Raw genomic sequence first — 22,769 nt, forward strand, 5'->3', positions numbered from 1 at the left:
GTGACCGGCCCCTTCCGCCGTAAAGCCGGTGAGGCTCGGAGGCAACTCTGTTCTCTGTCAGATCGACCTCCTGCCGGAAAGCGGAGTGAGCCACTAACGTAAAGTCAAACCATGGTTGTCGCGAAGAATTGAGAGAGCAAGTTGCACCTCTCCCCTCCCCCCCCCCTTCCCCCCCACTCACTCAGTGCAGACTCAATAGACCCTACATCACATGCCAGGCCAATTATTATTTATTTGAGAGAAAACACAGCAAAACAGAAATTTGCCTGGCACAACACGACTTAGATTTTTTTTGAGCACTTAGCACTAGACGTCTATCAGCGAGTAAACTGTTGACAGTTTTTGCAGAGTTCCAGTGGCGAAAAATTCTGCCTCTGAATTTCGTCTAAAAATAACAATAACGCTCGCTTTTTGAGACAGTGCCTTTCACGTCGGGGGACGTCGCAAAGCGCTTCACGGGAAATTTACTGGCCCGGCCGCTTCCAACACTCCACTCCTACACGTGTGTGAAAGCAGACAAAAGTTATCTTGTTAAATTATTAGTAATGGAGGACTTTGAGGGGACTTTGAGTCATAGAATTATATATGATCAAAATATTGTACATCCTTGCGATAGTGATCCATTATCTGAGCCAAGCCTAGACTAATAAGATATAAATCTCTCTCTTATTTCTGGGATGCAGCAATCATGCACAAATCTTATCTATTACAAGTTTTTCTGCTTGTAACCTAGCGTAAAATTGAAGCAGGTCCATAAAGAAAAACTGCTCATAATTGAATTAAATTCCAATGTCATTCAGAATCCAGGAATGGGTATATTGTGCTCTTTCAGTAGGGGTTAGAATTCTGCTGTTGGGATTTAAAAAAAAATTTTGAGAGGAAAAAGATGGATTATTGCTCTATATTTAGGCCATGCTTTATGTGATCTGGCTGTGTTTGATGACAATACTGGGTGCAAAATATAGGAATAAGTTATGTGGCTCATCACTGATATGCCCTTGATGAGCACAATTTTAAAAATGCTGCAGGAATAACTCAATTCAAAAACATCTATAATTTGGGATACTGAATGATATATATGCCTTGCTTACTTATAAATAGCGGGCAATACACTCCTACAGAACGACATTGAACATGAACTTCAATTCTGTCCAGTCACCATTCCATTAGCTAATTACACTGACCGGCATAAATAGAAGATACCGGATATAACCATCTGCATACAGGTTTAATTTAATTAGTATTCTGACACATTGAAGCTCCCATTAATAATTAACAGTTTCACTTAGAGCATCACCTCAAGATCAAACAATCCATGGCAGCGGAAATAAAAAAGACCTAGCCACATGCTGCTGCTCAATTTTAACTGTGACAGGTAACAGATGAGCTCATTTTCCACATCATAATGTCTAGTCAAATACGTGGAGTGCATGAGAAGTGCTGTAATCATTATACATATGAGAAGAAAATCTTTTGGAACTCAGTTAAAGGAAGACTGAACAAAAACATTTATATAATGCCTTTCATGCCATGAAGGATTATAGAAACACTTCGTAGTTCTGGATGGGCACCCAAGCTGGGGGTGGGGAGGAGAAAGATGACCAAAAGCACATTTGAAGAGGGGGGAAGAAGTGAAGGAGAAAATGGAAAAACGCTTTGTTGTGTGGAAGTTTACAACAGTTTAAGTAATGTGACTGGAATCTAGAAATTAGTTATTCCTGCAGCATTTTTAAAATGAGCAAAAAACAATGAAACCCATCTATTTTGTTCAAAAGCAACACAGTGCAGTCCTACATTTTTAGATTGATAACAGTACTGAAATTGACTAAAACTAACTGCTGAACCATTTCTATTTAATTTGTCCTTCAAAGTTAGTGGCTGAATTTGTAGTCAAGAAGTGAGCTGAGCTTGTAACTTGAGGAAGTCTGGCTTGCCAATTAGTTGTATTGCTTGTGCATATATCATTGTGTCTAAGGATCAATCTGTGCTGAACACTGGCTCCCATGTTACAACGTATTGTGCCATAAACAACAACAGCAAACAAACAACAACATAATTACATTTGTATAGTGCCTGCCACGTTGGGAGGACATCCCAAGATGCTAGACAATCAGTGTTTCAGACCCGAAATGAGGATTGGGATCAGGAAGGGTGGAGGGCGGGGGGGGAAGGAGGGTGATTGAGGGCACAGTCGAAGAGGAGGGTCTTGAGATGGGTCTTGAAGGAGGCAAGGGGAGGGGCGAGGTGGAGGGAGTGTTGGATGGAGTTGCAGAGGGTAGAGGCAGAGTGGCTAAAGGCCCGCCCGCCAGTGGTGGGGCAGGCAAGGCAGGGGACGTGAAGCAGGATGGAGCCCATTGAGCAGAGGAAGCAGGCAGATTAGGAGGTCGCAGAGGTAGGGGGGAGCTATGGCTTTGATGGTGAGGACCAGGATCTTGAACTGTATACTCTGCACAATGGGAAGCCAGTGGAGTCGGGCGAGGATGGGGGTGATAGAGTCATGGAGCCTGGTGCGGGAGAGGATATGGGCTGCAGAGTTGTGGATGATCTGCAGCTTATGGAAGAAGGAGTTGGGGAGGCTGACAAGCAAGGAGTTTGCATAGTCAAGTCTGGATGTTATGAATGCGTCTTTGAGGGTTTTGGTGGCCTGCGGTGTGAGACAGTGACACAGACTCACTAACAAGAATGAAATGTATTGACAAACCGCAGTGGATCTGAACAGGTTGAATGGATCCAAACAGGTTTTCTTGTTCTATGCCTTCTTATGTAGGGTGACCAAAATGTCATGAGTATCTAACCTGTTATCCAAAAAAAATTCATAATTTCTTTAAAACTTATTAGACATTGTAATGGTATCATGACTTTTTGGTCACCCTGTATTTCTTATATTCCAACAAATTTCAACATCAGCAAAACAACATCTCACATGAAAAGATTTCAGACTTTTTGGCAATGCTAAACATTTTCTTGGTTAAATTTTTAAACATCATTTAACCCCAAATTTAAATAGTTTTCAAATTTACTTTTATTTTTACTTCCTCCTTGAGTGCAATTGTAAAGATAAACATACTCCTGAGGATTTGGCTGAACACTTGATGAACTTGACGAAGGCAGAATGAAGTCAGTGTATGAAGCTCGCAGTCTAATATTAAAATATCACAATCAAACCCCACAATGTATTATTTTTGTTACTAGATCATGTCTGTAACTTTCAAACTATGAGTCAAATTACGGTCGTAGCTCACTTTGGATCACAGCATCTGATCAGATTCTCAGGGAGGACCTAAAATGACATCAGTATTTGCCAATTGTTACAATACATGAAAGAATCATCAACAACAACAAACTTACATTTGTATAGCGCCTTTCACGTCGGGAGGACGTCCCAAGGCCCTGGATAGTTTCGATGGGGGTCGGGATCGGGGAGGGTGGAGAGCAGGGGGGGAAGCAGGGAGATCGGAAGCATGGTCGAAGAGGCGGGTCTTGAGATGGGTTTGAAGAAGGCAAGGGAGGGGTTGAGACGGAGGGACTGCGGGATGGAGTTCCAGAGGGTGGAGGCAGAGCGAGGATGGGGGACATGAAGTAGGTTGGAGCCCTTTGAGCAAAGGGAGTGAGCAGGATGGTGGAGGGTTAGGAAGTCGCAGAGGTAGGGGAATGCAAGACCATGGAGGCTTTGAAGGCGAGGACCAGGATCTTGGACTGTATCCTCTGTATAATGGGAAGCCAGTAGAGTTGGCGAGGATGGGGGTGATGGGGTCACGTGCTTCCTGAAATCAATGCTTTCTGAAAGGTTGGTCATAAAAATGATTGTTCATAGGGCTTACACAGCCAACACTTCTCAACTATCAGCAAAACACTGATTGAGCATATCAACCCTCAGAGTTTTGTAGACCAGTTACCTCATCCCAATGACGCAGATTCCTAACATCAGAGATGAGACAAGATATAATTTAACAGAATTAGCAATTCCAATGCTCTTACACATCATTTGCTTGGCACGTCTTGTTCGTTTGCCTACAAAATACACAGACACTACACTTTACAGTAAATCTTGTGAAACGTTTTGCTCAATGTTTCGCCCTGCTGGGAATCGAACCCAGGTCCTCTCGCTTGTGAGGCGAGTGCCAAAGAGAAGCTCTTTGACACATTTTAATGTCAAGAGGCATTATATAAAATGCAAGCTTGCTTTCAATATGATAGCAGGTATCTGGGTGAGAGTAATGTTTATTCTTTAAATTAGATAAGAAAGCAAAAAGGTTGGATGGAAAACTCCTGCATCAACAACAACTTTCATTTATATAGCGCTCTTCATGTGAGGGAGCATCGTGGAGCGCTTTTATTTTATCACAGGAAGTAACTTTGTCTCATTTTTGCGTTTCTGAACAATATTACAGTATTGGAGAAAGGTTGCTTTCTGTGGTTGCATACTTTAAATTCTTATTGGAATAGAGTGAACTCCATATCTGGAGCAACATGTATACACACCAACTGATCGTGTAGCAAGCCTCATCTTGCAAGATTTGATTTGCAAGATCAACCCCTTTGTAACATACCAATTGAATCTTGGCACAATTACAATATAAATATTGGTACAAATTGTATGAAAGCTGATCTGACATTGACACATCAATAATTTTTATTTGGTCAGCCGAGTGTCTGACACACGTGGAAACCCATCACCATGCTTCAGGGTATCCAAACCAAGCTGGGAATTCTGTACATCCCACCTACACATGGAAATCCCAGAGATAGACTGTTGGAAGAGAATGCAGACTCTCTCCCTGGAGGGACGCATCCTGCTTACCTAATTCCAAAAGGCATTAGGTGCAATTCATTTAAATGCATTAGGAATGATATGGCCATGTTCCAGATTTACTTTTAGAAATGAGTTTCACATTTATAATACACTATCCAGTAATATCATTTAAAATCCATGCAATACCAAAGGATGAAAAACGAACAACTCTCCTAAATTAAGAGTTGAAGTGAACAAGGGAATAAATGATCTGCTGATAAAGCAGAATGCTTTTTGCTAACATCATGGTGAACTAATGGAAAACTAATGTCAAAATCTTTACAAAAATTGCACATGAAATGACATCTTCTAAAAGTAGTTTATGCAATAATTCAAGGCTTGTAAAATACAAGAGGTTCAGTTGATTTAATAATAGTTTTACAATTTGCTAATTGCTCTTGGATAAGAATTTTGCAGAATGAGCTAATTTGTTTTCAGAAGATTATTGTTAGTCTCAATAAAACAGTACATTCTTGGCAGATTTAGCAGCTCAGAATTAACTGCTTCAGTACTAATGCTGCAAAGGAGTTATTACTACTCAACCCCCACCCGCCGCCACCACCACCACCAAACACAATAATTTTGTATTGATACATGCAGAAACTCATCACCATGCTTAACAGCATCCAAACCAGAGTTCCATATATGTATGCCAAAGGAATACACCCGCTACCCTGGAGGTGTTTACCTCATTCCAGGCACGTGTTGGCTAGAGCCAAGGCTTGGGGACCCCAGAGTATATGTTGGGTACTGCTGGAATTTAACCAGCTAAACCCACGTTGCTTGCCATTACGAGAGCTGTTTGGCAAACGAGGAAATTATTTATTGATCATGTCCCGATCAGAGACAGCATTGAAAACAAATAATTAGCACACTGAGGAGAAATTTAAAAGGAAATTATTTATTCCAAATTAGGCTTTAGTTACAGTTAGGATATATAAAAAAACTATTGGTCCTCATTTCATCTTTCTTTTAAAAAAAGAAACATTCCAATCGAACTAAGAATTCCATTCTTGAGAAATGCAGTTGGTAACTGCGACTGATTGTACGAATCTGCACTAGGATTGGTACATTCCTTCCCATTCCAGACAGCAGTTGAGAAAGGAAGTGCCAGACTATCTCCTTGTAAGTGGGAAATTTCATGCAGCCACTATCCCCTGCCTGGAACATTCTCCAGGAAATTCAGCATGTTGTTCTGCCTCCAAGATATAAATATGTAATAGTCCTCCATGTGATACACCCTTTACTAAGCTTTTGTATAAATCCCAAAGGGATCATTATGGGGGTTACTTCACAAATGTTCAAGCAAGCTGGTACTTAAGATGCAGTTCGAATGAAGCATAATACACAGCACACTAAATTCTTAGTGCATGTGCATATCATGCATGTGCAAAGCTAATTCCAGTATTAGAAACCAATGATCCTGCAGCGATCACTGAACATTCTCACACATGGTGTAAATCCCTATAGCAGTTACACTGCTGTGAAGACTTAATTATTATGTGGTTTCATACAGTATTCTGCTTACCCATGTGGAATGTCAAATCAATAAACCATTATATCTTTAAATGAAATAATAATCCTTGTGTTTGTTACAGTGCCTTTTATATTGGGAGGACTGTACAGTGTAATGACTATATTTTATAGGCGAACATGGATAAAATACTAGAATGTTATGGTACAGAAAGAAACAGGCAAGTCTACACTGGTGTTCACCATGAGTAACCTATCTTAATCCCACTCTTTTGTTTGCTCTCCATACCCTATAATATTATTTTTCAAACACCTAATTCCTTTTTATGGAATTTTTTATTCCAACCACCCTTTGTGTAATTTTGTATCTATCCTTCCCCCTATCCTTAATTCTTATTGCAATTATCTTCAGTTTCTGCTCTTTTGTTACTGACTCACTGACCAGTAGAAATAATCTATTGCTTTTTACTAATAATCTATTTATTGTAACCCTTCCTAATCTAGAACACCTCAATTAAGTAACCCCCTAACGTTTTCAGATATAGGAGAAATAGTCCGAATTTTGCAATTTTCTCTTAATTGAAACCCTTATCCCTTGTAACCTATTAATGCATCTATGCTGCATTTTGTCCTTGATTTATATATCCTTTTTATAATAGGTTTCTCAGAACTATATCTAATACTTCAACAGTGGCCCAACTAAAGTTCAACATACCTCAGTGGTTTGTATTCTATGTCCCTAGATATAAAACCAAGGATTCTGTTCAGCTTTTTAATGATGTTCTCTACTTTAACATACAATTTTCTAGTTTATGCAATAACAAGGCTTGTTGTACCCTTTTCTGGATAAGACACTTGAGGCAATCATTGCAAATTTGAAGTTTGGCATCAAAGCCATGCCTCCACATTATATACTGACACACAAACACACATAGAGGAAGGACGAGAGAGAGAAAGCTAAATTAGCTGTAAAATTCTTCTCTTCTGTTTGGCATTCTTATTGCATGACCTTACTTGATGTCTGTTTCCTTCATGATTGATAGCTTTCCAGTTATTTTAACTTCCACTTCGATTTTTGCCATTTAAATGTCACTTGGATATTGCACCACACTATTAGCTGATAAATGAACTGATTGCACAATGACATCATGTTGGAGTGAAGGAATGCTGAAGTACTCTGATACTCAATGCAGCTGCATTCATACATTTTGAATTCTCCTGATGTGAGATAGAACAGAACATAGGAAACACAGGGTAAAAGGGGTGGCACAGACAAAAAGCAGGGAAAATAGAGAACCGGGCAGGAGGAATATACCGTCAACAGACTAAAGCCTCCTGCGCAGCAAGGACCATAATTTTATTCTTGAGTTAGATGTATGCATGGGGGGAGGGGAGAGTTGAGGCTCTGTGTTGGTGTGCTATGTGCAAAAGCAAGGTTAAGCAGTGAGATGAGCTAATTGTTTAAACATCCATTAGCTAATATTCAATGTACCTCCAAGTCTGCACGAGGTGTAAATAATCTCAAGTATCCAAGGCCAAGTGGATGAAGGTGCTAATTGCAGCATGAGATGTAGAGGCCAGAAACCGTTGAATGAACTGATCTCAGGCAGACATGAAATGCTACAATTGACCTCAGACCCTCTTGTGGAACTATATTGCAGTAGGAACAAAATGAGTCATACACTTTCAAGAGAAAAAATTGGAAAGAGATCAAGAGACAGCGCCCTAGTGATGAAACAGCTGAACTCTGTGAGGAAAGCTACCTTAATTAATTAACTGATTCAAATGATGGCATTTAAATTTAATCCAAAAGGAAATGAGCAAGGTCATATTACAGGTATAGAATTTGGCAAAATCTGGTAGAATCTATAAAGTGAAATCCAAATGATCCTTATTGAGTTATCCATAATCCATGTATGGGGGATCATCTCCTAATCTATCAGAAACTATCTTTAAAATACTGCAACATATCTGCTTTGATGTTTACTTTTCAACAAATTGAAGAATTCTGATTGTTCCTCTTCTTAAGTTTTTGTGCCTCCTCCAAGTCACCTCAACACAACCATCTTGTTTCATTAAATAAAGCATGACCTGTATTAAGTCCAAAGGACAACGTTGATAATTTGATGTGGTCTACATTCAAAATATTGGTAAGGTATAATGTGACTAGTTTCAACAATAATCCTTGGACCAATTAATATCTGCTCTGAAAATCAAATAATTAATAAGTGTCTTGAGTTTATCAGTTTTTGAGTTATGACCTTCACTTCAATTAACTGTTGAAGGTTGACATTGCAACAGTAGCAAATACTGCAAAACAGGGGAAGAGGGAGATACTGTATTTTCTATCTTCTTCTTGCACCATGCAGTCTGCAAACTGGAGAGTGGGTCAGCAGCCAGTTTTCCCAGGTCTCTTAATTTTGCTTATTCACTTTTTGTGTTGCACCAGTCCTGGATAAGGGAACACCAATTTATTTGGCACAGAGTGTTCAAACCCAACACTCCTAGGTCAAGTTCAGCATTTCTTGCTGTACTAGGGTGTGTCCCAGGCCCACATGACCTGCTGGAGAGAGAACGTCAACAAGCGATGAATCATGGGCAGATCAGTACTGTGGCATGAGCCACCCGGATAGTGACTGCACAAATACATTCAACATAATATCCTTACAGCTGCTAGATTAAGAGAGGAGAGCCATTAATCACAATAGGTTAGGTTGGAACTTAAAAGAACTTTTAGAAAATTGGGTTCAAAATTAAGAATGTATTTTAAGAATCTGCCAAATTCTGTTTGCTCTAAAATACTACGTGAATAGAATAAATCTAGACCCAGATTGAATTTCAAATCCACCCCTCCCCATTTCAGCAGTAAAGCACAATGTGTTAACCCATATAATATTGCAAGCGCTTGACAATATGAAGTATTTAAATTTTACCAAACATAAGAAGGCAGAGGAACGAGTTCCCATACAAAGAGCATGTCTCAAAAAAAATTGTGTTATCAACTCTCAAGTAGTTTTCCTTTCAAAAGATTTTTCCTGCCCAAACTCCTCTCACCATTATAGAAGCACTTTACAGGTAACTGAACAAAGGCAAACAGTGTGACTGCTGAGGTGTGTGGAAGGTATCAGTCAGTCATAATGATGTCAGCTTGTCATTTGGCTGCTGATTTCACATAGCTGGTAGAAAATAAATATTGGAAGTTTAATCAGCAGAAGGAGTAGAACCAGTTGGAATATAAAATCTTAAAATATGATAGAATAATAGAATTATTCTTTGTAATAGAATGTAAAATATTCCAACTGGAATATAGATTTGTTTGTTAATGGTGTACTGTAATGTAAGCAGGGGACACAATCAAAAGAAACAAAATAAATTATAGCCATCCTTTCAAGAGTTCTTCTGCTGCACAAACAATTTAATAAAGAAGTTTTGGACTAGCCTAACTTGCAAGCATCGAGACTGGAAGAGTCACCTGGAGCAATGGAGAAGTCTTTCTGAATTTGCAATGGATATTTGATTGTTGAACCACATTGCAGCTGACCCAGGAGTGCTCATACTGGTATACAATACAAAGAGGGAGAGAAGAAAAAACTTTCTTTGACATGAGTAAAAATTAACAATTACTTGTATGCTGTCAGATACCATTAGATACCGACTGGCCTGTTCGCTTGCTTAAGCAGAATTGAAGCTTAAAACTAACAATTATGTCTTCTTAACAGACGTCTGCTATTGATAAGACAATATTCATGTGGCTCTGCTAATAAGACTTGGCTTGTGTGTAGGTCATGTCCCTTATTCTTAGCTACAGCTTCACATAATTGTATAATCTTCACTCCATTTGTGCAATGTAACAGAATTAAGTTGCCCTTTCATCATCTAATCTATATTACTTTCTATATAAATAATATAAACATGAGAAGTCGATAAAATTGTAGGTTAAATAGATTACAGTTTTTTTTATCCTTTTATTCCACCTTCCAGCTACCAGTCTTCGGTAACCCATTTCAACCTCTTTTAACAACTAATTGACAACTTTTATTCAGCGAAATATCCTAATTAAATTAAACTTTCTAAGCAGCTCCATTGGTAGGTTGTATAAAACCAATTAGTTTAAATTGAACAGAAAAGCTTGGTGCCATTTTATTTGTAACACTGGTACAAAGCATTGGACATTTTGACGGTGAACAACTATCAACAGGGAATAGCAAGGACTATTGTTTGGAGGCTTGTGACCCAGCACCCAGTGCCTCAAAGCAATATGCCACAAACTCTCACGTATGATTTAGTCCACACTTGTGCACCGCTTTGCAGCTGGCTCAAGTCACAAGCCTGAAGCAGAGGTCAGGATTAGTAGCCAGCAGAGAGAAACTACTAGTTACATAATAACAGCTTCAGGCAGGAGTAAACTATTGTTTCATTTCACTTATCCAAGGTGCAATGGACACTAGAAAATAACAACAACAACAAATTACATTTGTATAGCGCCTTTCACATCGGGAGGACGTCCCAAGGAGCTGAAAATAGTCACAAAACTTATTGTGGCTAAAACAGTTAAATTCAAAACAGGTTTAGGTAGGGAGAATGAAATATGATGTTTGTCTGTCTCTCCATGATGCACATGGCAGAAGAGATAGAAATGCAAACCAAGACAGAAAGAACAAAATGACATCCTTAACAAGATGAAACTTGACAGTTCAGGCAGAGAAGTGCCTTCAGCTAAATTGGGAAATCCTTATTTTCTGTTTGGACACTATTTCAGTATTTCATGTATTTTGTTCCCCCATTCAATTCAATCTAATGATACAATTGTTACATTAGTTGGAATTTGTCTTCCATAGACAAGCTTCTCCCTACATATTACATGCACCTGAACTCAACAGATACATTGTTAGAAATAAATGGCAGCAGTGCTTCAATTCCCATTAAAATCCCAAGATTACCTCTCCAGACCATCACCTCCTCCCACTAAAGCAATGCTTCTTTACCAAGATAATAAGCACCGAGGTATTCCATAAAGACATACTTTCAACTCCTACAACAGTTAACAGCCGGCCTAATCAAGTATAGGAGCATAGATCACAAGAAGAAAAAAAATATCAACATATACCATTGAGTGTAAGTATGATTGCAATAGTATGTTGGTTGGTGTTCTGGGCCACTGTGTTTAGGATACAGCATATCAGTGCTTTAATGGCAGTGACAAGCGAGGCAGTGCCCATGGTAACCACTTAACAATTCCACATCAATCACGCTGCTGATGGACATGTACTTAACCAAAATGTACAGGAAGAAAAAGCCCTTCAGGTTCTAACTCATCTGATGTCAATGCTATACAAAAGAGTAAATACAATGAGGGACATGCAATTGAAGACAGTTCATCCCACCTATGAGAAAGATCTTCATAATCATTTATAAAACTATTCTACTGATCTTTATTGTGGATCACTACATCTACAATATGGAAATAATCAGATGCTATAATGTACATAAAATATAACGTGTTATACAACAACCCCCCTCCCCAGTGTTTTAGCCCTGAACGTGGCAACAATCCAAATGCACAATATCAATAATAGCCTATGTGCTTTGTAAACCAAGGCTGTTTGCAAGCCAAACATTAAGAGGCACTCAACAAAATATTCCCTTGGGTACAGTACAATAGTCAATTTATACTGCAAAAAGCCCCACCTGGAACCAACAAAGCTTCACTGGCTCTCAAATACACTTGTTAGAAGCCATCTTTCACATTAACCTCCATCAAACAGTGTTTCAGAGCGATCACGGAGTTAACAAGAAATACGTTTAATGCACTTGCTGAGAATGGGCCTTCAATATCAAAGCATGAAGTAAATAAAGTCACATTGTCAGCTATAAATTTGGTTAGCACTTCATTGTGTGAAATTCACAATTTATCAGAGAAAATGTTGAAGGCTTGATGTATAAATTAATTTACTGCCAGAGGCCGATTCAAGCTAGTGTTACACACTGTTCTCTCAATAACCTTCATATCCATATTACCAATTCATACAGTCATAGGCAAAAATCAGCCATATTATTCACACTAAAAATCCTTTTTTGATTTATGGGTTAATAATATCGTAGAATGAAAAATGTAGGAAATGTAGCATAGGAATTGCATGAAGCTTGAGATACTTCAGCTTCTGACAAGTGGAGATTTGTGTTTCCCTAAGGCACCAATTAGCACTGTTTCAACATTCGTAGGGTCAAATACTAAGAAACGTACATAAGTACTCCTGGAGCACCACACTTACGATGAGTGGAATGAGTAATTGTGAAAAAAGATTTCAACAACGTTTCCAGGCTGGTATATAATGAGTCTTCAAGACAGTGTACAATGGTGGCCTCTCCCCTCAATACCAGTAGAGACAATTTGCCTTGAGAACATTTCGGTGAACATGCTTTTAATTTTAAACTCTCACATTATCACTTCTCACAAGAATGACAAGAGTATGTTACTGTTTCACATGACCCAATGTTTAAAATCTGCTTGTTGTCAGATTTTATTTAAGAAGACAACACTTGTCAAGCAGTCATCAGTGTTTTTTCTCCCTCACAGTAATACAGGGCAGGATCATTTGTCAATAGTAAACTCTGCTATATAAACAAACAAAACATGCATGATAATATACTCAAATAATGTGCAAGCTCACTGATTTCCTGATTATGATCTAGCAACTCCAGACTAAATTTTTCTAAAGCCCAGGCCCCCCACTCCCCCGATAAATGGAAAAATAACTGTTTTTTTTTGTGAAACATTACGAGAATAAATGTGAAAACTTTTTTTTAAAATAGAAAATATTTCCAATAAAAAGTTACTTTTTAAAAATAATTAGTAAAGGACAGTGTGTAAAAAATGCGTCGTCACTAGATTCACACAGTGACTTATAATTAATCCATTCAGGTGTCGGGAGAGAATCAGAAGCAATAAGTCTAAGTGCACTCCGTCCCGATGCTGTTAGTGTGGACTCTTCGACATCAGTTGATGAATGTAATCCCAAAGTCTCCCTGCATCGGTTTCATTGTGATGGATCATGGTGGTCAGGGCTTCTGCCTGGTCGATGCTCTGCCAGTAATCTTGTTGCCACATTTGTTTCCAGCTGCAAGGAGAGTTAATATAATGCCACCAAGTTAAATGGATTAGCAATACATAAACATACAGAAACTTTTATTCTTATACAATTTGCTGGTAATTGCCAATAAAAAGTACTGCACATGCACATTATTGCTGTAATGGTTGGCAGCATTTGAAACAAGTTACCATCTTTTGGTCTTCCACTCAAATTATATTCATGGTTAGTTTCTTTTGAATCGCTCCATCTGGGCTGCGGTTATTGGTTCGTCCCCTGAATTAATTTTCACCTATTCAGATGTTCCATGGGGCTTTGTACTTTCTGCCATCTTGTTCCTGTTCCATCAATTCTTCTATTCATCATCCAACTTTACCTACATTAACTCTACATTCATCACAGTCCTGCTGTTCGACACACTCACCTCTGATTAAATCTCTGACCGAATTTTATCACAATGAATGAACAATCAGATGGCCTCAACATAGTCATCTGAACCCTATGTATGGAACATGCCTCATGATATTATAAAAGATGTAAGTTTATTTTATTCCGTTCAATATTGAACATAATTAATCTACATTTATGTTCAAAACAAATCTTACCATAAAGCTACGTTTTAGCTGATACTTTCAATTCATACAATACTGAATGAATCACAACAGTCAGTTCCACACAGAACTGGACATTAGCTCATCCTTCGTGGGTTAAATGAATGAACAATCAGAGCATAGAATGCTATGAATGCACTAATTCAGCAGCAGTGGTGGGGTTTAATAAATGTCAGCAACGTGCTGGAGAATGTTCTTACACACAATAAAAAGAAAGTTATGACATAATGTTTAAGATGAAATTGGTCATTCACTTCATGTCTGTTTTTGGGACATTGCTGTGCACAAACTATGTTTGCCTACAAATATACAGTAACTACACTTCACAGTAAAATCCTGTGAAGCGTATGAGACGTTTTGACGATCTAATAAGAAGCTGTCATCTAATGCAAGAATTCATTAACTATTATCAGTTGAAAATGTCTTCTGGATAAGGTTATTAAAAAAAGAAAGCCAACATCTTGTCTGTTATGAATATACTCTATGACATGCAGAAACCCTTAACCACCAACCATTCACAGACTGGACTTGTTCAGTAAGTGACTTTTAGAAACGATGGTAGCTCATTATCTTACACACGTTGCTACTTTGTTGGACAGTATTCACGTGGAGAACAGAACCAAAGAACGTTGTACCTAGAGTGATGAGGCACCAGGATTCATCTTCCTTTATTCCTGTAACCTCAATGCAAGGAATAATGAGTTACTTTGTGAAGTGTGTTATGTGCGAACAGTAAACTATGAAATAATATATTTTTCTGAAGGAGGAAAAGTTCCTTTCGGAGGATGAGAGCGAGGAAGAATTGTTTCCCTCTGATGTGTTATAAATAAACTGTAAAAAGAATGAACATGCCAAACAGCAGCCTTTATCAAATAGAATTACATCTGCTCTATTCCCTATTGATAGGTATAGAAGGCTGAAGAAAAAAGGAAAATTAAAACCCATGTATATAATTATGATCCAGCAGCACTTTGCATTTTAATTACAAGTTTTTCAGTTCATTAGTATATTAACCTGCTAAAGCCTGCAAAAGGAGGAGTAGTACTGTAATTGGGTCCATTCCAAACACACACACAGAGAGGGCACCACTAGTGAAGCATTATCAATGACAAGGAAGTAAATTAAGGAACAAAATTGCTCCATCCATCATATTACTTCTCCTGCACCATTCCCTGACAGATCAATTGGAAGGTGACCTGTTTCAACCAATTCCCTTCTGTCACAGACTGCTAAGAGATGTACACAAATGTCCCCTGGAACACTCCATCATTTTCCTTTTTTCTCTATTGGCAATGGGAGGAATGCCTCACCTTCACTCCTCACCTTCCCTGACAGCCCACATCAAAGAGAAGCTATTGAACTCGAAGGAAAATAGCACAATTCAGCAGCTAGTTCTAAAGACTGCTGCAACTGTGAACTGTGAATAAAGAAAACAGCAGCTATTGGTAAAAAGACACCACCAATCAAGGGATTTGCACATAAAGGGCATCTGGCAGCTCTGAAGCCTCTCTTAACAAGTCTTTGATGCATACTTCTGTTCTAGTTTGGTTCATATTATTGATGAATCAAAAATAAACTCCCAGGCAAATAATTAACATTTCGTGAATCACGAGAGCAGGGTGATTGTGCTGGGGACTGAAATTGGCAGAGGAAGAGGGCAGTATCAGAAAGAGGGAAGCATTACAATTGATTGACGTTTCTACTGTACATTAAGGACAATTACTTTAATGGACACTTTAAAGAGATGAAACCTGGCCTGCACTAAGTACTGTATCTTAGTTCACAAGAGAGTCTGTACATGGCAGCATTAAACTTTCTATAATTTGTAGCTGTATTTCTATAAATAGACATGACAGCTTTTATCATTGGTTTGTTGAGTATTGAAAGAGCTCAAAGGTCTGAGGCTGAAGAAAAAGAACACATTCTCTTGACATTCATGTGAATAGCTCAACATCCAAAATGCACGGTTCTATTGATCCAAGTCTCCTCGGATCTGATTCTTTCAATTACACTCACTCACACACATAATATATATATAGGTCCTGAAACACATTTGCCTCAGTGAACATCAGCACATTGTTTAAAATCATGCTTAGATTTTAGTTAGTTCTGCAAATTTGAGCAACAAACACCTTGAAATACTTTATCCCAACCATTATTCTCACCCACTTCAGAATTTTACTACTAGTTGCAGTTATTTAGTGCCAGCATGAATTAACTATGCTCCTGTTTGTTACACCAGCATTGACTTGCTTGGTTTGAATCTTCAGTGTTGAAGGATTAATGCCTTCACAGCTGACTAGGAGATTCTCTACCTTCACTTTTCAGCATTTTAAAGTTCAGGATCAAACATGACTTTCATAAGAATCATTTCATTTGAAATCCTAAAATTGTCTTAGAATTCCTAAACACAAACGCACAGTCACTCCACTTCACAGTTATATCCTGTGAAGTACTTTGGGATAGTGCGATGTGAAAGTCCTAAGACAAATATAGGGACAGAAAATGTTTCTAAAGATCTGATAAATAATATTTTGGGGTATTTCCTAAAAGATTTTGCAATGAATTAAAAATGCCTTTGGTCAGAGTGCAGTATAATGCACCAAGTGATGGCAGGATGCAGATATTCACACTACCTCCAAGGTGAAAATGCCAAGCAGAAACGATCACTGAAAGGAGGGAAGACTTGAAATCAATCAGTTCTAGTCCTGGGCACTTCATACAGTTCAGTTTGGCTGTGCGAAAGGCCGCCATTCAGAAGCCAATAACAACCCCTCAGTACATGGTGTATGGACAAATTCCACTCCCATGCTTCATCTTTACTTATACAATCTTTTTGTCTTTGCTTAATCTCATATCAATGTTTGTATGTGAGCAAGGCTCCACCAAACTTCACAGAACAATTCTGAGCTTGTTTACATACATTAACAGGTTGGCATCCTACCTACTTTACTATATCAATGATCTAATTCCCACAAATTATAAGGTAACCTACAACCTTTCAATAACATTGTCATTTGAGTCCAATGTCTCCTGTGTTAGAAAGACACAGAATAAAATGGACAACTTCCAGGTGGCCTGCTCGCCACTGATATCAATTGCTATATGTTACACCATGGGTGCTATATGCAGAAAGCACCGGTAACATCACTTATGGCTTGCTGTAGATACATGCAAGAAGCAGCAACAATATCACTTCCTTCATGAAGAGATAAAGGTCAAAACTTTAACATGCAATATTCGCTTATAGTTAATACAGCAATACATTATATTATACCATGCTTTTGTAATTGCCCAAATGTTTATTTTGTTAAAAAAAGCCCTGTTTACAGTGGTGAAGAACTATCTCAACATTAACAGAGTTCAATACTCTGTAATTTTCCTGTGTTCTGTACGCTTGAGTATTTGCCACATACCTGTCATTTGCAGGAATCTCATCATCACTTCCATATCCAGGTGTGGGCACTGGGCAGCCCATGTGATCATAAGCAGCCCTTCTGGGGACTGGTAGTGGAACGCTATCTGGTAGCTTTCTGTGAGCCCTCTCTGCCTGCAGGCGCTCATTCTCCCGATCACAAACAAAGCATTCAAACCCATTCAGATAGTTGGGCTTGCTCATGTCATTCACGCCCCACTCTCTCTTCTCTAAGCTTTCCAGGAGAAAGGTATTTGTGAGGCCACCTGGCTGTTTATACTCCAAATATTTCAAATATTCCTCGTCATTTTGATCAAGGTAATTAATAAAATCTGCTAAGTCTTTTGGAGATGGAAAGCTGTCAATCAGAATTATTGAGTGGTCATTGGGCATCCAGTCCTGCACCACAGGAGAGCCACGGTATATTGGCACACTTCCTAGGTGCATTGGACGCCAAAGCTTTTCGGTCATATAATCGTCACAGATTGCATTCTCCATGGCAATGTGGAACTTGTAATTGGCGATGAAACGCATAAACTCCGAATCTTCTGTCGTGGCGGTTAGTGTGTTCACCAGTCTGTGGCTGGGTAGGTCTTTGTTATGTAGGCACTGACCATAAGAATCAATCTAAATTTGAACAAGAAAAGAACAATAATATCAACCATTATAAGTGAATTAAATGGTACCTTACCTCACATGTAAATTGTGCGATATTACAAATAGATTGTTTAAATCAATCTCAATACCAGATGCATAGTTCTTGCAGTAAAGTTTGAGTGCAGGTACTTGACCACAGAGCCTATCTAATAGAGTGATTTAGAAGCAAGTCTTAAACCTGTAACATAATTCACTCTAACTTTTTGTTTTGTCAACATCCACCACATATTGTAGCAAAACTGTACTGCATGAGTGCTGAATAAAATAATTTATCCAAAGATTAGTCTACTTGCTTTTAATTTATTAAGTGTAATCACTGAAACAAATACATTTTATAAATAAGGCAGACATTGTATCAGCAATTGAGCTACATTTATATATAGATAAGATATCCTGGCAAGAACCTGTTATTTAAATAAAAGGAAGTTGCAATTCAAACTTTTAACATTGTTGCAAATGATTTCTACACAAGTTAGTGTAGAAATAGATTGTATTTCCCAATAGCTTCCTTCCCAGTTGCACCATTTAACTTGAGTAAATGATATGAGACCTCTGAATTCAATGCTGAGAAGTATTATTCAATTCTTACTTTGCTCATAGAACTATGGTGCCCCCTACTGTAAAAAGGCATATTTAGACTGTACACTTGTAAAAATGTACTCACTGACAACAATTTTCCCCTTCTTCCTTTCCCTGATAAAAAAATTAAACAGACGACATGTTCTACACCACTTTTCTCTTGCATATGTTACCAATTGCAGAAGAGCAAGATTGCACCAATTCACACAAAAATGCTATGAGATTTAGTGTATGTACTCTTCTGCATGTTACTTTGAGATACCTTGCGCGGAGATGCAACTTCTCGAGTTACATGGCCAAAGATATTCCTTATGCAGCCTTTCTTTAATTGATGGTCTCGACATTCATGTCTGCTGTAACACCTTCGTAAAAACCTTGTGACACACATCTGTTCTTGTTCACCATGCAACGCACTATTCAGTCAGCGGTGCTACAGATCGCTTGGTTACCCAGCCTGATGTAAAGCTTTGCTATCATGATTCCTCCATTGTGGCATGAAATGATCAAGAGCTACTGATGAATTTTAGTACCTTCTGGGCTTAAAAACGTCCCATAGCCAGAATACAAGTTGCTTAATAAGCACTGTCATTTCACTGACTGTTTATTTGTTCAGTTGAGAGACTGATAGAGGGCAATGCTTAAGAGCGTCCAACATAGACAGAGTTCCACATATGCCTGCCACCTACACAGGGACATCTGCCATTTGTTTGAAATTCAGTATGGACTCTCTACATGCACCCTGCTTACCTAATTCTGGAAAGTATTAGGCACAGGTTTTCATGAGTGTGTGTTGGGGTTTTGCTCAAGTTTAAACAGTTACAAATATATAGCAACAACAACTTGCATTCATATAGAATTCCTCATGTACGGTAGCATCCCAGAGTGCTTGATAGTGGCGGAGCATGACTCCGAGCCTGGGGGAGTGGGAGGTGACCGTAGGCACTATCGAATAGAAAGGTCTTCAAGTGCAACCTGAAAATGAGGAAGGAAGGGGCAAGGCGGAGGGATAGAGGAAGGGTGTTCCAGAGTTTCAGGGCATAGTGGCTGAAAGGAGGGCATGGAGAAGGCCGGAGCCAGTCAACCGGAGGCAGTGGGTTGTGGGGTAAGCAGGTCGGAGAGGTAGTGAGGTGCTAGGGCTTAGCTTGTCACTGTGAGCACTGTCTGGCGGCTTCCCCAGTTAGTACCACTCTACTTGTTGGAGCTTTGACTTTCAGGTTTAACAAGAGCTGAATGGGAAGAAACCTTGTCCCATGACCTATTCCAGACCTCAGTCTGATTAAACAATTGCTTTGAATGAGCCCTGTACACAGTTTTGATCTTGGTCCACCAAGTGGTACGTCCTTCCATCATTATTATTTGTCATCTATTTATTCCACCATGCAGAAGGCAGAATAATCCTTCAGATAGCTGTGAGAATACTTTGAGGCTTTGGATGACAGCTGCTGGAAGACATTGCCTGGAATTTGGGTTTATGAACACACGATACAGTGCCTTATCACATCTTTGCGACGGCTCAAAGCGCTTTACAGAATATACAGTATAGTGAATTGACTGTATATTTTGTGGGTGAAACACGGCTGCCAATTGCACACAGCAGCGTCCCATCAACAGCGGTGGTTTGAGTGACCGATTTTTTTTTTAAAAAAGGGATTATTACGCCCCGGAAAAGCGACTCTGCCGATCGACTAACAACCCGGTTCCTCCTTTACCGCCAGGTAAGCGGAGGCGTGCGGAGTAAGGAAACTTGCCCGTCATTCGACCCGGCCCGGAATCCAACCCGGGAGGGGTGGGTGGGAGTGCTCCAACCACTGAGCTACAGGAACCCAGATGGGTGTGTGTGTGCATGTGCGTGTGTGTGTGTGTGTGTGTGGGTGTGTGTGTGTGCGGGTGGGTGTGTGTGCGGGTGGGTGTGTGCGGGTGCGGGTGTGTGTGTGTGTGTGTGCGGGTGGGTGGGTGTGTGTGTGTGTGGGTGTGTGCGGGTGGGTGTGTGTGTGTGTGTGGGTGTGTGTGTGTGCGTGTGCGTGTGCGTGCGTGTGGGTGCGTGTGAGTGTGTGTGCGTGTGGGTGTGTGTGCGGGTGTGTGCGTGTGTGTGCGTGTGCGGGTGCGTGTGTGTGTGGGTGCGTGTGTGTGTGGGTGCGTGCGTGCGTGCGTGTGTGTGGGGGGGGTGTGTGCGTGTGTGGGTGTGTGTGTGGGTGTGCGTGTGGGTGGGTGTGTGTGTGTGTGTGTGTGTGCGTGTGTGGGTGTGTGGGTGTGTGTGTGTGTGTGGGTGTGTGTGTGTGTGTGGGTGTGTGTGTGTGTGTGTGGGGGGTGTGTGTGGGGGGGGGTGTGTGTGTGTGCGTGGGTGTGGGTGTGTGTGTGTGGGTGTGTGTGTGTGTGTGTGTGGGTGTGTGTGTGGGTGTGTGTGTGGGGGGGAGGGCTGTGGTAGGAGGAGAGAGTGGCGGTGGCTGTGGCCCCAATCAGAGTCGTCGGCTGTGACGGCCCTTCACTCACCTGAATGTGTTCCATCAGTTCTCGGACGTACCGGTCTCTGTCCGACGCCACGTCGCAGTGCGACTGCAGGTACAGCACAGGCGCGTAGCCGCGTCCCCTGAGCCGCTGCTTCTCGCCCAGCGGCGCGGCGGCGGCGGCCAACAGGTAGCGGCGGCTCGGCAGCCACTGCAGGGACAGCGGGTAGTCGGAGCGGCGCCCGAAGGTGGCCGTGTAGTTGAAGAGGCCGATCCCGGCCGCGTGGGACAAGACGTAGTTGTTCATGGGCGACTCCTCGTGGAACAGAGCCCAGGTCTGGTGGGGCAGTCGGGGCAGCGGCGCCTCGTAGGCCCTGAAATCCGTGCCGTAGAAGATCAGGGACTTGGTCCTGCGGTGGGTCTGGACTTTCCTGCTCCTGGTGACCAGGCACGAGCTGAGGGCGCAGTCTATCCGCTCGGTGTCCCCCGGGAAGTGCGGGAAGAGCTGTCCGCCCCACCACAGGAGGATGGGCAGCTGCCGGTTGCTCCTGGTGTCGTTGTTCCCGGGGCCCCGGTAGCTGCCGCCCGCCACCACCGCGGCGAACTCGAAGCCCGACAGGGCCGAGGCGGGCAGGGAGGGCTCGGCCCCGGCGGCCCCGGGCGGGCGGGGAGGCCGCGGGGCCTGAGAGCCGCAGCCCCCGGTCAGGCCGAGCAGCAGCACCATCACCATCACCACCACCACCATCATCATCATCATCACCAACAGAGCCAGAGCCCGGGGTCCGGGGCCACCGCCCTCACTCACTCACTCACACACACACACTCACTCACTCACTCACACTCACTCACTCACTCACTCACACTGACTGCATTCACAGCCAAAGGCAGGAAAGGCAATTTATCTCACACGACCCCCTCCCTCCCTCCCCGCCCACCGCCGCCCCTCTCTCTTTTTTTTTCGGGGGAAGAAACAAAAGAATAAACAAAAAAAAGCGCTTCTCGATTTGGGAAGCGGATCCCCCGCTCTCTCAGACTCTTCACACGTAGCGATACCCCCTCCACACACACACACACACACAACACACACACACACCCCCCCGGGTGCAGCCGAAGGAAGCGGAAGGCAGTCGGGCTCAGCCCTCCTCTCTCCCCCCCCCCCGAGTCCCCCGAGTTAAGGTACCACTTTAATGAAAAAAGCCTCGCGTGTGATCCGGAGCCTTTAATAGGGGTGAATAGAGGGGCGGAAGGTGACGAAGGAAAGCCTCGAAAATTGTGGAAATCTGAAATGAACGCACACACACAACACACACACAACAGCACAACACACACACACACACACAAACACAACACACACACACAACAGCACAACACACACACACAGCACACACACACACAAACACAACACACACACACAACAGCACAACACACACACACACAAACACAACACACACACAACAGCACAACACACACACAACACACACACACACAAACACAACACACAAACACAACACACACACACACACAAACACAACACACACACAAACACACACACACACAAACACAACACACACAAACACAAACAACACACAACAGCACAACACACACACACACAACACACACACAAACACAACACACACACAACAACACACACACACAAAAACACAACACACACAAACACAAACAACACACACACACACACAAACACAACAC

The 22,769-nt window shown here is 41.1% G+C and overlaps 1 protein-coding gene across 1 annotated transcript; it reads right to left on the reverse strand.

Moving 5' to 3' along the window:
- Positions 1–13,076: 13,076 nt before the first annotated feature.
- fut11 (fucosyltransferase 11 (alpha (1,3) fucosyltransferase)) lies at positions 13,077–21,999 on the reverse strand. The gene is made up of 3 exons (XM_042336960.1): positions 21,106–21,999; positions 17,381–18,006; positions 13,077–13,383 (listed from the first exon to the last, which is right to left on the reverse strand). Exons 1-3 carry the CDS (start codon positions 21,814–21,816, stop codon positions 13,242–13,244), a joined length of 1,479 nt encoding a protein of 492 aa, XP_042192894.1. The 5' UTR covers positions 21,817–21,999; the 3' UTR covers positions 13,077–13,241.
- Between the last annotated feature and the right edge of the window lie 770 nt (positions 22,000–22,769).

The sequence above is a fragment of the Callorhinchus milii genome, unplaced genomic scaffold (assembly GCF_018977255.1).
Source record: "Callorhinchus milii isolate IMCB2004 unplaced genomic scaffold, IMCB_Cmil_1.0 Scaffold7, whole genome shotgun sequence".
Classification (NCBI taxonomy): Eukaryota; Metazoa; Chordata; class Chondrichthyes; order Chimaeriformes; family Callorhinchidae; genus Callorhinchus; species Callorhinchus milii.